Source organism: Eptesicus fuscus, chromosome 6, assembly GCF_027574615.1.
Source record: "Eptesicus fuscus isolate TK198812 chromosome 6, DD_ASM_mEF_20220401, whole genome shotgun sequence".
NCBI classification, from domain to species: Eukaryota; Metazoa; Chordata; class Mammalia; order Chiroptera; family Vespertilionidae; genus Eptesicus; species Eptesicus fuscus.
In genome coordinates, this window is record NC_072478.1 from 8,996,064 (window position 1) to 9,013,918 (window position 17,855).

Sequence of the window (17,855 nt, forward strand, 5' to 3'; positions counted from 1 at the left end):
ATTGCCTCTAGTCATGAATGAGAGGTCCAGGCAGGGAAATTGATAAGGAAATCTGTTTGTGGTGGGAGGAACATCAAGGACATTGTTAATGAGTTTCACTTACCTTTACTGCACACCTGTAATGCCTAGTTCTGTGGTTTAGAGAATATGGAGTGTTTCTGGGCTTTCTTATAAGGCAGAGGCTCCATACAAGGTTGCTGATGATTGTTCTAAATTCCCATTGTTTTCTTGGCTTTTCTCCCTTGGTTTATGTGTCGTCTGGAAACTGATTTGTAGTTGGTGAGGTAACATACGTGGAGCTCTTAATGGACGCTGAAGGAAAGTCAAGGGTAAGTGTCTGAGAGAATTTCTTCTGTGGATTTACTACATGAAAAATGTAACTGTATGGTGGCGTGGAATCGAATGAAATCAGGAAGGCAGTGAGTGCTCATGTTATAGTAGCCATGTTTGATTTTGCCAAACATTTGAGTGGGGTGGGAAGGGATTTGCAAACGGGAGTCCTGCTTTTCCAAATGGCTGGCCAAAGAGCTTTTTGGTATTCTGTTTGGATGCCCAATTTTGATAACTGGGGACCAATCGTAGCATTGTCTCTTTGTTAACAGAGGAATTGGCTGTGGGCTGTGTGTGAATTATGCATGGAATTTTAGCGGTGGTATATTAATGTAAAACGTGTGTTCTTGTCTAGAAAATGTTACTCTTGGTTGTTTGCTGAATTTGAAAGTTGTGTGAACCAAAGATTCCGAAAAGATTGCCTTTTTGCCAGTAAATTGTAAAACAAATATTTAAAATCTGAACGTTTAAAATTGGCCTCGTTTAAAGAGAAAATAAACTATTTTCTGTTGTGCAATAGAATGGCTTAGAATAATCAAAAGGATGAGCTCAGTTTATGGAAGGGATGGATTTAAGAGGAGTATGGTAAGGAATTGATTGAGTACAGAGGGAAGCAGATCTAAAGTTTGTGTGATTTCTTGGAGAACCTGAATTTAGGTCTGCTTATTATAACTTCAGCAACTCTAGTGCAGTGCTGGTAACGTGCAGGAAAAGGAGATAATAAGGAGTCCAGCTCTTAATAAGGAATGCTAGCCAAGACACTTCTGTCAGCTTCCTCTTAGAAGGGTTAATTAAAAACAACAACCTAACTTTGTTACATAAATCATTTTTATAACTGTCATTGATATTTACTATTTTTTTCTTTTCTTTTCCCCTTTCCTTGCTCTTCTGATTGGTCTGTGGCTTCTTCCAAAGGGATGTGCGTAAGTATTGTCTAATTACTTATGCGCAATTGAGCCTTCTAAGTTGCAGGACTGGTTTCACTGATTTCCTTTTGACTCTTCTTAGCGTTGTTGAATTCAAGATGGAAGAGAGCATGAAAAAAGCTGCCGAAGTTCTAAACAAGCATAGTCTGAGTGGAAGACCACTGAAAGTCAAAGAAGTAAGTGCTTAAAACACTAGATATCGTTTGTAATTGTTAAGTTGTCACACTATTAGGAGTTAGGAAAAGACAAAAATAGTCCTGGGCTATGTTTTATGGAGCAGGCCAACCTGTTGTTTTTCTTTAATATATGTTTGTTGATTTCAGAGAGGAAGGGGGAGAGAGATAAAAACATCAATGATGAGAATCATTCGTCAACTGCCTCCTGCACGGCCCCCCACTGGGGATCGAGCCTGTAACCGGGGCATGTGTCCTTGACTGGAATGGAACCTGGGACTCTTTAGTCCACAGGCCGAAGCTCTATCCACTGAACCAAACCAGCTAGGGCCAACCTGTTTTTGTTTTTATTTCAGAGAGGAAGGGAGAGGGAGAGAGAGATAGAAACATCAATGATGAGAGAGAATCATTGATTGGTTGCCTCCTGCACGCCCACTACTGGGGATTGAGCCAGGAACCTGGGCATGTCCCCCTGACCAGTATCAAACCCGGGACCCTTCAGTACACAGGCTAGTGCTCTATCCACTGAGCCAAACCGGCTAGGGCCAACCTATCTTTAAAAAATACATATATTTTATTGATATTTTACAAAGAGGAAGGGAGAGGGATAGAGAGTTAGAAACCAATGAGAAACATCCATCAGCTGTCTCCTGCACGCTCCCTACTGCGTATGTGCCCGCAACCAAGGTACATGCCCTTGACCGGAATCGAACCTGGGACCCTTCAGTCCGCAGGCCGACGCTCTATCTGCTGAGCCAAACCAGTTAGGGCCCAACCTATGTTTTTCATGAAAAGGGTCAATCACAGGCTTCAATAGGCACTTCTGTAAGAACTTTGAATTAGTGGCTGAGTACATCCTGAGTGACTGCTGCCTGTCTTCTAACATCTGTGATCTTAGACCAGTCTGCCTCATGTTCTCAGAGGCATTCAAACTGAGCCTGTGGTTTTCTATTGTTTTTAAAGGATTCTATACCTGTAGTTTTACCCAGTTTGACCCCCTATTCTTGGCCCTCCTTTTTTCTTTTTTAAATTGAGTTTGTCATGACTCAAATCCTCTTTCATATCTAATCCAAATCAAATACCTTCTCTCCCTTGAGGAATAGAGTTTGGGTTTTTTTAAATTTATTTTATTTTTATTAATCCCTCCTTGAATTTTTTTCAGTCTTCACTTGAGGATATGTTTTATTGATTTTTACTTAGAGGGGGAGAGAGTAAGAGAGAGAGAGATAATAAACATTGATGTGAGAGAGAAACATTGATTGGTTGCCTCACACGCTCTCCAACTGGAGAACGACCCTCCACCTTTTGGTGTACAGGATGATGCGCCAACCACACTGGCCAAGGCCCTCCTTGACTTTTTTAAAATCTGTTTTTCTTGGAGGAAGATCAGTATATTCAGAGCTCAGGGAGAAAGTGTGGTAGGGTTTAAGTTCTCTTGTGTGTTGAAGGTGATACAGAAAAAGGCAGAGTTCAAGAATAGTGTCAATACCAGAGCTTCAAAGACCTGTCCAGACTTGACACAGGAGTCAGATGCCTGAATAATGTGAAGGATATTGATCTAGAGGGTTGTTTTCAAACTTTTGGAAAGTTCACTTACGGGGTTAGCAGGAATTACAAAATCCCATTGAATTAGTTCTAGTCAGCTATACCAAGCATTGTGAAGATCTGTGAGTTCTAGATTATGTCAACTAATTGGGTCACCTTCCTCTCCCTTTATTTTATTTATTTATTTTATTTTATTGTTTGCTTAGTTCAGTTGAGAGCTAAATTTTACATCCTTTCTTTCTTCCTTGTTTCTTTGGCTGGGATTCTTCCTGGCCTGGTGATTTAGTTCATTTGAATTTCTTGTTAAAATTTTTGAGAAATGCTTTCCAAACCACCTCTCAATTTCTGAAATTTTGGGGATATCGCTTACAATGCGAGTATGCGTTTAGTTGCTACTGGGTCAGTTAAATATAACACTTCTGTGCTCGTTTTAGGATCCTGATGGTGAACATGCCAGGAGAGCAATGCAAAAGGTGATGGCTACGACTGGTGGGATGGGTATGGGACCAGGTGGCCCAGGAATGATTAATATCCCACCCAGTATCCTAAATAATCCTAACATCCCAAATGAGATTATCCATGCATTACAGGCTGGAAGACTTGGAAGCACAGTATTTGTAGCAAATGTAAGTAAATGAAACAGTGTCTGAAGTAGAAAAAAAATCAGAATTTTATGAAACAGTCTTATCAATGTGTTATAAAAAGTAGGTTTGATGTTTGGGAAGAAAAACGTATGAGAGGGTTATGTTATATTCTTGACCTATTTTTAAAAAATCAGCTTTGGGATTAGGCTTTGTTCCCTAATGAAATCATAAGTTACAGGTTTGACTGTGGTCCCATGGGGGGAGGGGGTTATTAGTGTTTATTACAAAAGCGGTGGCTTAGTCTGCATTCTTGGTGGGTTTGTTTAGATGCAGGGTGAAAAAGTTTCTGAGCAGAGATTATGTACTGACACATTCCCTCTTGTGTCTGGGATAAATGGTAATGCCTTTGTCATTTGCAAAGGGAAATGTTTTTTATAAAAGAAAGTGGGTGGGAAGGGTGAGATGACACATTCTGGGGAGCCTTTTTTTTTTTTAAGTTAAATAAAAGCATTACTTTGAAATGTATGATGACTTCAGCTGTTCTTCAGAGAAGAAACAGTAAATGGCAGTAAAGGCCAGGTGTTATAATCCTATTTGGGAAATTTTACTGCAGTCCATAAGTTTTTGTGACATATTTTTCTAATGCTTGTCTCCAATCAAAGCGTGTTGCATGCATGTAATACAAACGATGATTTTCTTAAGATGTCTACATTGAGATTTTCTTCCCCCTTCCTGATTAGCTGGATTATAAAGTTGGCTGGAAGAAACTGAAGGAAGTTTTTAGTATGGCTGGTGTGGTGGTCCGGGCAGACATTCTTGAGGATAAAGATGGAAAAAGTCGTGGAATAGGCACTGTTACTTTTGAACAGTCCATTGAAGCTGTGCAAGCTATATGTATCCTTTTATTGGATTTCAACTCTTGGGGAACAGTTTGTCTAAATGTTATGTTAGTAATATAGGCTTGTGTGGGGAAAGTGGTTAACTTTGCATATTTCTGTTTCCTGAGTGACTAGAGGGAAAGTATTTTTGTGGAATTGGAAAAGTTCTCCGTAATGGAATTGATCTAATCCTGTGTAGATAAAAGGGCTGGTTAGAAAGTAGGCACATTCCCATAAGTGGTCTTTTCCAATGATTTCTTTTTAGAGGAGTCTGGTTTGAAATGGGAAGCCCAATGAATGTGCCACTGGAGGAAAATTCGGTTATTTCACATATAAGCCTTTGCAGGGCCCTATTTCCAGTGGATTGACATCATTCTGTTAGAAGCATTTATCTCTCACCATAGGCTGCTTACCCTAGAGTTACATTTTTGTAGCCACAATGGAGACTATAGGAACAGTCACTAAATGTAGGCAAGACTGTCACTGAGTATTTTGCCCAGAAAACATGGTACTTCAAAAATGTTAGGATACCTGGCTCATTGGAGGCATACTGAAAACTGATGCGAGTGCGTGCTTAAGAGGATGGTTTGATGAGAAGTGTAAAGTTGTATGAATGAAGCTCTACACCTAAGTTGCAAGCTGAGGTTTACTTATTTCCCCCTTGAATGAGCTTTATTTATTGTTCCTTTTATGCTGACTTGAGAACCAAATACAGTTACCTGAAAGTGTATGAGGAATCAAAATCACTCTTCATTACTAGAGGGACTGGTAGCATTTGGATTGTTTTTCTCATCTATTTCTTTCCTAACGAGCATGTTTTTAGAATTGTAAGAAATTGCCTTAATTTTAATATCAGCTATGTTTAATGGACAACTGCTATTTGATAGACCAATGCACGTGAAAATGGTAAGTTAATAGGATCTCTCCAAAATACATTCAAGTGTAGCAAAAACATAGGATTATTAATAGTGCGCGCACAGTGTGCCGCAAGAATTTTTAAAACATGCAATACCTATTTATTTTTACTGAATTTATTGGGGTGATATCCTATATAATAAAAGCCTAATATGCAAATCGACCAAACAGCGGAATGACCAGTCAGTGTGCTCCCACAGGGAGAGCGCTGCTCAGCCAGAAGCTGGGCTCACGGCTAGCAAGCACAGCGGTGGTGGCAGGAGCCTCTCCCGCCTCCGCTGCAGCAGACATCCCCCCGAGGGGTACCACATTGTGAGAGGGCGCAGGCCAGGCTAAGACACCCCCCCCCCCCCCCGGCCCAAGTGCACAATGTGCACCAGGCCTCTAGTTTGTTAATAAAATTATATAAGTTTCAGGTGTACAATTCTAGAATACATCTAAAACCTGACTATTTAGTCAGGGGCACTGAACTTTTGACCCTTATTTATTTTTTCATTTACCTTTATTGTTGAAAGTATTACAGATTTTGTTCCCCCATTGATCCCCTACCACACTATTTTGTCTGTGTCCATGGGTTATGCATATATGCATATAAGTTCTTTGGTTAATCTCTTCCTGCCCTCCCCCACCCCCTTTCAACAAACCTCTTCCTTTAGATTAAATTTAAAAAATGACAACAGCCAACACAACAGTAGCTGTTTGATGTGAATGAATCAAAAGTGTACCTTTTTTGTTGTTGTTAGATTGGCGAAAAATACATTTTTTGTCATGCCGCAGAATTTTAGTAATTATTTTGTGTGCCATGAAATGAAAAAGGTTGAAAATTGCTGGTCTAAGTTAAAATAGTGAGCACATTTATGACAGAAATAACCTTTGCTAATGCAGCTCTCATCCTATCCTATCCTGTATAATAAAAGCCCAGTGACCTAATGACCAGTCATTATGATGTGCACTGACCACCAGGGGGCAGACGCTCAACTCAGGAGCTGCCCCCTGGTTGTCAGTGCACTCCCACAGTGGGAGTGCCACTCGGCTGACCGGGATGACCAGTGCTCCCACACTGGGCCATCCCTGCAGGCCACGCCCACCACCAGTGCACGCATGCCGTGCACCGGGCCTCTAGTTTCAGATATATTATTCTTTGCATAGTTGGCTGATTGACAGGGTCAGGAGGTCAGTTGAGTATCCTGCTTGAACAAGTGATCAATTTTAAGGAATGATTACATACCCTGGGTTTCCAGTTTTCAGTATGTGTTAGTATTATATCTGTTGTGAACCTAATTAAAATCTTGGGTTCAGACAGCCTTTAAAGTTCTGTTGAAGTGCTTCAATTTAGCCTTGCTATGGCTGTGCCAAAGACAATGGTTAATACAAGCATGATTAGAACGTGGTGAGGGCAAGGTAGTTAGCACTCACATTCAGGAAGAAAATAAAAGGAACTATAGGAGTTTTTTTTTTTTTTAATCAGTTTTTAAAAAATAGATAATTGCTAACGGGGCACATCTGTAAGACTCAGCAATAACAATTTTTTAAATTTCTATACAAGCCAAAAAAAATGGGTTCATGTGTTTTCAAAAGCATAAAAAGGGTAATATAAGTCTTGCTTTTGCTTCATGTCCAGGTCCTGTCCATCCCCACAGTATACACCTGAGTGTATATTTTAATCCTTTCCTCTTAGCAAGAAATACTCCTTTTTTTTTAAGATTATTTTGGAATTTAAATTTTTTATTGAATTTTTCTTTAGAGGGCTAGAGTGGGAGAAAGATTTATTTCACTTTTTATGCATTTATTGGTTGAATTTTTAAAAAATATTTTTTTTATTGATTTCAGAAAGGAAGTGAGAGGGAAAGAGATAGAAACATCAATGATGAGAATCACTGATTGGCTGTCTCCTGCACAGGGGATTGAACCAACACCCCAGGCATGTGCCCTGACTGGGAACCGAACCATGACCTCCTGGTTCACAGGTCGACGCTTAACCACTGAGCCACTCTGTCTAGGCAATTGGTTTTCTTGTATGTGCCCTGATTGGGGATCAAACCCCCAGCCTTGACATATTTGGACGATGCTCTAATCAACTGAGCTACCCAGCCAGGGTTCAATGCTTTTTTTGATACTTGCATGGTATTCTATAGTGAGGGTGTCTCATAATTTATTAAACTAGTCGTCTGTTGATGGGTATTGTTTCTGTCTTTTGATCTTGCCAACAGTCTTCTAGGAATACTGAGATTTATTTACTTTCTGTTTCAGGATGAGAGGGCCTTACCAAAGGGAGATTTTTTCCCTCCTGAGCGTCCACAACAACTTCCCCGTAAGTGTCTCATTTATTATGGTTGAGATTTTGAATTTGATTTATATTAACCAGAAAACTACAATTACTCTTGAACTTGTGCCATGTTATCCTGCAGTACCTTGATCATTCTTGAAGAAAATGTTCAAAAAGGTGTTTTTGTTTCCTATAGAATTTTTCAGGGTGAAAAATGAGCAGAGATTCACAATTTAGTTAAGATTTTTAGGATTGTTTTGTGGCGAGACCGACTAGCTGTCCAGGATATAAAGAATGTATTTGGGCATTTTGAAGAGTGTCCTGGGTGGGGAGGGAGCCAAAAATCACAAAGGGAATTTTTTTTTTTTTTATTGATTTTAGAGAGGAAGGGAGAGGGAGATAGAAACATCAATGATGAGAATCATTGACCGGCTGCCTCCTGCACGCCCCCTATTGGGCATCGAGCATACAACCGGAGCATGTGTCCTGACCAAGAATCAAATTGTGACCTCCTGGTTCATAGGTCAACGCTCAACCTCTGAGCCACGCAGGCCTGACGCAAAGGGAATTTTTAAAGCTAGACTGCACTTGGGTCCAGAAGAGATTGGTTATCACCATATGACCTAGCAATTCCACCCCTAGGTACATTCTCAGAGAACTAAAAAACTTAATCTTCACAAAAATTCATATGTGGATGTTCATACATAGCAGCATAATTTTAGCTGATGAGTGGGTAAGTACAATGGTAAATCCGTACAGTGGAACATTACTCAGCCATAAAAAGGAACAAAATACTAATACATGTTAATAGCATGGCTGAGACTTCTACCAACACACTAGCCTGGGTCTGCGCTGCTGATTCCCTAACCTCCATGCTACAATAGGCCCTCACTCCCACTGCTGTCTGTGCCAAGGCTCAGCTTACCCTATGGTCTTGCCAGAAGAAATGCCGGATGATTCCATCTATAGGAAACATCCAGAACAGGTGAATCTGTAGGCAGAAAGTAGATTAGTGGTTGCCAGGGCTGGGATAGTGACTGCTAATGGGGATAGGATTTCTTTTTGGGGTGATGAAAATATACTGATTTATATAGTGGTAATTGCATAACTCTGTGCTAAAAAGAACTGAGCTTTACACTCTAAATTGATGAATGTTATTGTATGTGAAGTGCATCAATCAAAATTTTTATATAGGGTTATTTGCAATATCCAGGTTAAAATTTGTGCTGCAACTGGGAAGGCTAGTTGATAGGTCACTGCATAGATGGAAATGGCACACATTAGTGAAGTCCGGTACTTCATCTGGCAAGCCCACAGGGGTAAGCTGAGCCTTGGCACAGACAGCAGTGGGAGTGAGGGCCTGTTGTAGCAAGGGGGTTGGGGAATCAGCAGTGCAGACCCAGGCTAGTGTGTAGGTGGAAGACTGGGAAGATGGGGTGGGTGAGGGTGGGAACTGCTTATGCTTTGCTAGGAAGGACTTCTATCAGAAAAGGCAGTTGAGGTGGGGCTGTTGGAGTCAATGCCTACAGTCTGGAGCAGTGACTTAAGTTTGAGGTCCAGCCCTCAGAGATTAGAATGCTAACTCTTGAGTGCTTTTGCAGTTCAGGGTTACAGAAGCATAAAAGAGGCACATATTGAGGGGAAGCCAATGGCTTCAAGAATAGGAATTGGCTTATCTATTGAAAGTTAATATTTATTGAAGGACCACATTTCTTTTGTCATAATCAATGTGATCATTTGCAGTGGTCATCCAGGGTCAAGGGGGGGGTAGCTCTTGTTGACTTGCTGCAGGGTGAGGGGGGTGGTGCTGAATGGCAACTTCGGCAGGCAGGCAGGCAGGCACTGGGCCCCAGGGAGCCCATTATCCATGGCTTTTTGGTCTCTGAGCACATTTCAGAGGGTTGACTTGAAAGTCTTCAGTGATTGGGGAGTAAGTAACCTTGGTGATTTCCTGCTACTGTTTCTATGTAATTTAAAAACATAGGGATGTTAATCAGAATAAATAAATACTTGGGAGCTCTGTCAGGTTTTTTGGGAGGGAAGGTGACATTGGTTAATAAAATTATATAGGTTTCAGGTGTACAGTTCTATAATCATCATCTGTATATATTGTATTGTAGGTTTAACACCCCTGGCAAGTCTCTTTCCATTGCCATTTATCCCCCCATGCCCTATTTTATCTCTTCCATCCCCCTTTCTAATGAACCTTTTTCCATTTAAAAAACAGTTCCCTGTTCTTGGTTTAAGCCTCAGACCATGGTCAACTAGAGCACTGCAAGTGTCTTACACTATCTCAGGTCTTGTTGACTATCCTTAAATTTTAACATTTTTATTGACTTTTATCTATTAAATATTTTTATTATTTATTTTAAAATATTTTTATTGATTTCAGAGAGGGAAAAAAAAGAAATAGAAACATCAATGATGAGAGGGAATCATTGATTGGCTGCCTCCTGAACCCCCCTACTGGGGATTGAGTCTGCAACCTGGGCATGTGAGCTTGGCCAGAATTGAACCCAGGACTCTTCAGTCTGGAGGCCGGTGCTCTATCCATTAAGGCAAACCAGCTAAGGTATTTTTTTTTTTTTTTTTTAAGAGAGGAAGGGAGAGAGAGAGATAGAAACATAGATAGAGAGAAATATCTATTGGCTGCCTCCTACACGCCTGCTACTGACCAGGAGTCAAACCGTTGGCCTTCTTGGGGTCTGGGACGATGCTGAACCAATTTGAGCAACACCAGCCAGGCTATTTTTATTGATTTTAGAGAGACAGAAATATCGATTGCTTCCCTTCTATATGTGCCCCGATTGGGGATTGAGCCTGTAACCTAGGTATGTGTCCTGACCTGGAATCAAATCTGCAGTCTCTTGGTGTGCGGAATGACACTCCAACCAGCTAAGCCACCTAGTCAGGGCAAACTTTGTTTGCTTTTTTGAGACCAATCTGTATTCTTGGGTCCCTGTTTGTGCAGCATGTGGAGTTGAGGGTGGGCTGGGTATCAATTCATGGGTTCGGAAGCTTTGTGGGTAGAGATTGGGAGGTGAAAGTGGGCATATTTGTCTTGAGTTGCCCCCATTTTTTTTGTTAATCCTCACCCTTTTCCGTTGCCTTTTTAAATTTTTTTTTAAGAGAGAGTAGAAGGGGGGCGAGAGAGAAACATCGATTGGTTGCCTCCCATATGTGCCCTGATTAGGGTTGGGATCAAACCTGTGATCCTTAGTTGCTCGAGGTGACACTTTAACCATTGAGCCACAATGGCCAGGGCTTGAGTTGCCTATTTATTTAGGGAAACAAATAGGTGTTCATAATTTTTATTGTGTGAGCTGTTCCTAGTTCTCTGTAACTTTTAAGTGAACTGATTTTTAGTTGCACCTCTCTACATATCACAAACTCTAATCTGTAAAAGGTTAGCCTTAAAAAGGAGAGCTCTCACGTGTACCACTGTTAAGTTATGAATTAGAACCTGTGTTTGTTGTAGAGGTGGGTGGAAATGGAGCTTGACAGTTAGGACTCTTTTTGCTGTTGAGAGTCATGGTTTATTCTAAGTTAGTTGAATTTACACTTCTGATTTTCTCTTTTCCTTTCAGATGGACTTGGTGGTATTGGCATGGGGTTAGGACCAGGAGGGCAGCCTATTGATGCCAATCACCTAAATAAAGGCATTGGCATGGGAAACATAGGACCTGCAGGTGAGAATTACAGTGCACCTTGATTGGGGACTTATGGGGAAGTGAAAAGTTACAATATATAATTAAATTAATTATTGAGATAATTGGACATTGAGTAGTTTAAAAGGAATAAAGATTTAATTGGGACAAAATTCCTTCTTTTTTTTAATTTTTTTTTTATTTAAAGCCTCACCCTAGGATATTTTTTCTGATATTTAGAGAGAGAGTGGAAGGGAGGGACGGGGAGATACGAACATTGATGTGAGAGACATTGGCTGGTGCCTCCTGCACATGCCCCGATTAGGGACAGGAATCAAGCCTGCAACCGTTTGGCCCACAGACTGGCTCTCTAACCACTGATCAAACCAGCCAGTGCCCCTGCTTTTTTGTATTTTTCCTGAATTGATTCCTTTTTCCCTCCTAAAGCCATCATACCTTAGCATTTTATCCTTGCATAACCTTCTGAACTGACACAGTTGAGCTATTCAATAAAAGGAGGCAAGCCGGAGAGTTGGTCTTGCTCAAGGTCACACTATCAGTTAGTAACAGAGACTGTAGGTCTCCTGATCATGGGACCACAGCGCTGCCACAATCTATTACTCAGACCCCCTTGGGCTCAGGCCTTGGTGTTGATAACAGTTTCTAGAGGTAGGGGCATTGATGGATGCCAAAAGGCCTGGGGGGCCTCATTGCATGACAGCATAGTTGTAAGCCATAGGACATGTGATGCACAGTTTTGTTTTTGTTCAAAGAAGATAAGAAATAGCTAATGAATAAAGGTTCTGGCATGTAGAACAAACTTTAAACTTAGCATTTTCATTTCTGTGCAGTGAGGCATTTATATACTATTAAATATTTTTATGACTTCAGACTTAAGTCTTTCTTTCTTGAAATCCTTTGAATTTCAAGATGGGTGCACCTCTACCTTGCTATTATCAGTTCTGTATATCCCTTATCTTTCAGTTTAAACTCTGGGCTTAACTAAGGCCTGAGCCAACCCCTCAAAGTGGCTCTACTAATCTGACCACCACACCTTCCTGACACCTAAGAGGAAAGGCAGCTTGTGTTGGGGGAGGGAAGCCTCAGTGTTATTAGGAACTGCTTTTTACTTAGAGCAGGAGTGGGGAATGTCCGTCCAGGACTGTATAAGGCCCTCGAAATCATTTGGTCTGGCCCTGCCAAGGCATTCGGGTGAGTTAATTAAATGTTTGACCAAACATAGCAAGCTCATTTTTCAGTTGGTACTTTTGTATGGCCCATGAATGATGTTATAATATCCAAATGGCCCTTGGCAGAAAAAAGTTCCCCACCCCTGACTTACAGAATTTTACCTTTCAAAGAGATTTTTAAATATACCTCTGCTCCCTAAAATAAGCTTTTAATGAATGTTACCTAATCTGTATCTTATAATTAGATTTCATGTTTAAAACTGTCTTGAGCATTTAATTAAACTATGTGAACCCTACATAAGTTTTTAGTCACATGGCAATTATTTTGTTAAAGGCTTAAACACTTTTTTAGGAATGCGATGGCTTGACAATTGAAATGGTACCCCCACCGCCTCCCCTTTTCTTGACAATGAAAACATATTCATAATCAGTGCTATTTCTACATTTGCTGGTTTAGAATTTCTTGTGTGTGTGTGTGTTGTTGTTTTAAGTTCAAATGTTACTGCTTTGACATTTTAATTTGCATTGACTTTTTCTTTTTAAGGAATGGGAATGGAAGGCATAGGATTTGGAATAAATAAAATGGGAGGTAAGAAATTTAAAATGAAGTACGGATGTATGAATGCTTTTAGGTGTGGTTTTCTCTCTTTTTTTTCCTATTTGTTTCTCTGAAGCCCTGCATGAAATTCTTACTTTGACTTCAAAAAAGTTGAAAGTCTTGAAAATAACCTGTCAGTTCTTCCAGTGGGTGTCTTGGCTTTTGATTCTGGGTTTCTTACTTACTGGTTCTATGTCTTTGGGCAAATCACTTCATCTCTCTGGGCCTCTCATAGTGATTCATGGAAGGGGTGGATCAGATCAGCTTTTTTGAGGGTGCTGATTTTTAAGCAAGAAGCACTAACATTTAATTTTTTCTAAAAGTCCATAAACTTGGTAAGCAAGTTCCTAGCAGAAAATAGAATATGCCCAAATGAAACTTGTGAAAACTGTTTTCTTTTCCTAATCAGTCTAAGCCAGGGGTCCTCAAACTTTTTAAACAGGGGGCCAGTTTACTGTCCCTCAGACCATTGGAAGGCCGGACTATAGTTTAAAAAAAAACTATGAACAAATTCCTATGCACACTGCACATATCTTATTTTGAAGTAAAAAAACAAAACGGTAAAAACAACCTGCATGTGGCCTGTGGGCCGTAGTTTGAGGACGCCTGGTCTAAGCAGTCTCATAAAGATGGTGCTGAAATGTGAATGAATTCTCTTTCAGGCATGGAGGGTCCCTTTGGTGGTGGTATGGAAAACATGGGTCGATTTGGATCTGGGATGAACATGGGCAGAATAAACGGTAAGACAAGTGTTGCCTTCCTGCTTGCCTCTTGCTTTTTGCTGGCTATTGGGTCTTGTGTGACCTTTAGGCAGTAGACCCATTTTTAATACACTATTCTCCCCTTCCACTTTTCTACCGAATCAAATGTCTTTGTATTGCCTTAAGTATCAGTAAAACCGTAAGTTTGTATTTTAGAAGCTAGACATAATGGTAGGTAAGTATTTATTCTCTTAGTCACTAAACTCTTGAGACATCCTGTGTTCTGAATCTTCTCCAGTAATAGTTCAATAAAAATTTAAAGCTATCTTATTGCCTGCAACACTAGCAAGCATCATGTAGATGACCTGTGCTTATGTTTTGCACCCTTTAAAATGGTCTCCAAGTGTAAGGGATTAGTTTCTTCAGCGTTTTTGATGAAGTTCATGTCTACCCTAGAGTGCTGGACTGATGAGTTCTTGATCATTTGCCCTGATGATTCTTGAGTTGTAACCAGAAGCATTAATTTAGTTTTTACCTAACACAAATTTTTGTGTACCATCATTCAAATCTTACAGCCCTTCTGACCTCTTAATAGAACTATAATGATAATATTAATTATAATGACAGTGTGTTGTGTCATTTAGTTTTTGTAAGAACCACATGATGTGTAGGTAGTTATCCCCATTTGAGCAGAAACTGAGGCCCAGAGAGTGACTTGCCTAGGGTCACATGGCTAGTAATGGTGGAATATGGACCCGGGCTTTCTGGCTCCAGAGTCTGGCTCTGTAATATGCTGCAATCCTGCCTTTTAGAATTGCCCCTAGCACTAGCTGCAAGCAGCCTCCCTCACTGTGCAGGGCTGTTGAGTGTGCCATGAGAAACCTGTAATCTATCTTTTTTAAAACCTCTGGGTGTTGGTAGACTCTGACCTCACCTTTGGGAACACTGCTTCCTTTATCCACATAAAGTTCCTTGGAATGGAAAGCCATTAAGGATCTGGGGTTGACCTTTCTTTGCTGGTTTGTAGTAATGGATAATGGGGAGATATATAGAGCAATCATACCTTACTAGGATAGACATCAGACATCAACTGGAAAACGATGTTCCTGATGAATAAAGTGTTCTTCATGAGGTACCTTGTTCTACATGGTGGGAAAAAAGATGTAGGAAGGCCCTCACCATGAGTTAGGAATGAAGGGACAAAGGTCTGTGTTGCCAGTGTGTTCTCAGGCTTGCCTGTGGCTTATGAGTGCATGGGTTTTTTAATAAAATTAAAAGTTGGAGAAATTTGGCTTGATAAAGTATTTATTTAGAGTAGATGAGTCATTAGAAAGGGGTTTTGGGTTGTTACTCTGAGTAGACTGAAATGATGTAGAAGTAGTTGGGAACAGTGGACGCTGTGCTGGGCCAGATGGACAAAGTTCTTGATGACCTGGCAGCTGGAATGCCGCAGTTAGTTTTGAGTCTGGTGATTAAAGGTTTAAAGTGCTGATTCTCGTGGAGAGTCACAGTGGAGGATGTGTTCTTAGGTTGTGTTCTTGGATGTTCTGAGGTATAGATACTTGAGTCCACCTCTTTTCTACAGTAGAGAGCAGACTTTCTTTTATTTGAACTGTGTTCTAATTTGGTGGGATCAACTTTAGATCTCTTGGGGTGCTGGATCCAAGGAAAGTTTTAATCACTAGGAGAAAATTGAAGATGTTTCCGATTTAATTTAATGTTTAGTTGATGACTACAATGCATATACTAGTATTATGGTCACAGGTGCTGATAACATTAGACAGATTAGACATTAATCAGATTTTTTGGTCCAGTCAACCAGTAGATTGTTAAATCTTGATAGAATGGATGTAAAAAATTTTAATTGAAAGATAATCATATCAAATAATGACTGATTTGATGCAGTATTTGGCAGTGAAAAATCAACATATCTCTCTCTCTTCTTTCTCTCTCTCTCTCTCTCTCTCTCACTCTCTTGAGTACATTGGACTTCACACAGGGTTTCCTGAATTTTGTGGCCTGTTGATAGTTGGGAAGATTAGTTCTTAGGCCTTTGCCAATGCATTAATGCCTGCATATGACTTTCTTATCTGAAAAGGGGTGGGTGCTGCCTTCTTCATAGGCTTATGATAGGGATTAAAATAGTGTTGGAGAGCTCCATCTGTTACAGGCCACTCTGGGATTTCTTTTCTGCCCACCAGACACAGGCTTGGACAGGTTACCTACATTTCCAGCAGATAGCATGCCACCAATCTATGGGATTCATTTGGGTTGATTCAAGCTATGAATATAAAGTCCACCATTGCCAAAACTGTTGGATTTCCATACTAATTCTAGTCTCCTTCCAATGGAAATCATAAGGATATAGCCATTATTTTGTAGTTGTGCAATAAAAGATGTCCTTTAAATAGCACTTGACTGCCTGATATTTCTAGGGAGCAAGATAATAAACTAGAGCCCTAACTGGTTTGGCTCAGTGGGTGGAGTTTCGGCCTGTGGACTCAAGGGTCCCAGGTTCGATTCCAGTCAGGGGTATGTGCCTTGGTTACGGGCACATCCCCAGTGGGGATTGTGCAAGAGGCAGCTGAATCAATGTTTCTCTCTCATCGATGTTTCTAACTCTCTATCCCTCTCCTTTCCTCTCTGTAAAAAATTAATAAAATATTTTTTAAAATCAATATTAAATCCAATGTAAAAAAAAAGATAATAAACTAGATTTTTCAATGACCTCTCATTATGGGAAGCAGAAAAAGTGATTTGCGTTTTATTTTTTGTCTGCAAGTTACAAGTTAAAGGGTTTTCTGTTGTTTTAAAGCATACAGTGAAAACCGTCTAGAACATGAACCACTGGTGGTCCGTGAGGTCCGAAAGGTTGGAGACTGCTGGTTTAAGGAAACCTTTGGAGCAGCAGTCGCCAACTGGTGGTCCGTGAAGTCCAAAAGGTTGACGGCCACTGCTTTAGAATATACAACCAGCTCAGTGTCCACACTGACAGCAGTTACCAGGGACATTGGTTTCCATTCCCATAGGGTGGAGTTTGGGACAGTAAGACCTTTGTTTTTAAAAGACATTGTAAAAAATAAATACTCTTGCTGTCAGCATAGAAAAGAATGAAGTTACCTAAATTCCATTATGTAGATGGAACCACTCCAGTTGTCGGTAGAGATGTCCTGTTACACTTGGGCATATCCTATATAATAAAAGGCTAAAATGCTAAGTGTCCAATTGTCCGTTCAACCAATGAAAGCTTAATATGCTAATGATACACTAAGGCTGCTCAGCTACTTGCTATGACATGCACTGACCACCAGGAGGCAGATGCTCCGACTGGTAGGTTAACTTGCTACTGGGGTCCGGCCGATTGGGACTGAGCGAGACAGGCCGGATACACCCTGGAGCCCTCCCACTGTCCCTCCCCAGCTGGCCAACCTCTTGCATCCCTCCCCAACCCCAGTCGTGCTCTGGTGGGGTCCCTCGGCCTGGCCTCTGCCCTCTTGCAATCCAGGACTCCTCGGGGGACGTCAGAGAGCCGGTTTCAGCCCAATCCCGCAGGCCAGTGCACAGGGCCTCTAGCCCCTCTATCTAATAAAATGGTAATATGCAAATTAAACATCACTCTGCCACAAAGATGGCGATGCCTAGTCCCCTCAGCCCCACCGGAGTCCCCCAGTCCTGGGGGGTCGGGCAGATGAGCTGCCCACCGCTGCCGCGGGTACGGAAGGGCCAGGCCCTGCAGAGAGCAAAGAACCACGGGGAGTGGGCCTAAGCCGTCAGGGCTCCCAGATAGGAGAGGGTGCAGGTTGAGCTGAGGGGAACCTGCCCGTGAGCGCGCCTCCTCCCCCACATGAATTTTGTGCACCGGGCCTCTAATATACTGTGTGTGTGTGTGTGTGTGTACACACATACATATATATGTAAATGGCTGTGCTTGTGTAGTACAGCGGGACTTTTACATTACATTGAGGTCCCTTCACCTCACCCCTTACCAGGAATGTGACCCTGGTCAAGTTACGAAGTCATTTGAGCCTCAGTTTCTTTGTGAAGGGGCAGATGTGGTGGAATGTAATATGGGTGGGGGGTGAGGGGGGCTGGTTGTGAGGAT

At 41.2% G+C, this 17,855-nt stretch overlaps 1 protein-coding gene across 6 annotated transcripts in view; it reads left to right on the forward strand.

Annotated features, from left to right (window-relative positions):
* HNRNPM (heterogeneous nuclear ribonucleoprotein M) overlaps positions 1 to 17,855 on the forward strand; it is a 45,092-nt gene that overhangs the window by 17,047 nt on the left and 10,190 nt on the right. For 3 of the 6 annotated variants that reach the window (XM_028160563.2, XM_054717199.1, XM_054717201.1), the window contains exons 1-8: positions 1,328 to 1,432; positions 3,409 to 3,600; positions 4,299 to 4,452; positions 5,293 to 5,342; positions 7,602 to 7,662; positions 11,205 to 11,306; positions 12,999 to 13,043; positions 13,715 to 13,792. In XM_028160563.2, the coding sequence (XP_028016364.1) occupies positions 1,355 to 1,432; positions 3,409 to 3,600; positions 4,299 to 4,452; positions 5,293 to 5,342; positions 7,602 to 7,662; positions 11,205 to 11,306; positions 12,999 to 13,043; positions 13,715 to 13,792 (760 nt within the window). In that variant the 5' untranslated portion in view covers positions 1,328 to 1,354. Of the gene's footprint in view, positions 1 to 276; positions 330 to 1,245; positions 1,254 to 1,327; positions 1,433 to 3,408; positions 3,601 to 4,298; positions 4,453 to 5,292; positions 5,343 to 7,601; positions 7,663 to 11,204; positions 11,307 to 12,998; positions 13,044 to 13,714; positions 13,793 to 17,855 lie in introns of those variants that run through there. The other 3 variants (XM_008151442.3, XM_054717200.1, XM_054717202.1) reach the window with 3 other exon arrangements.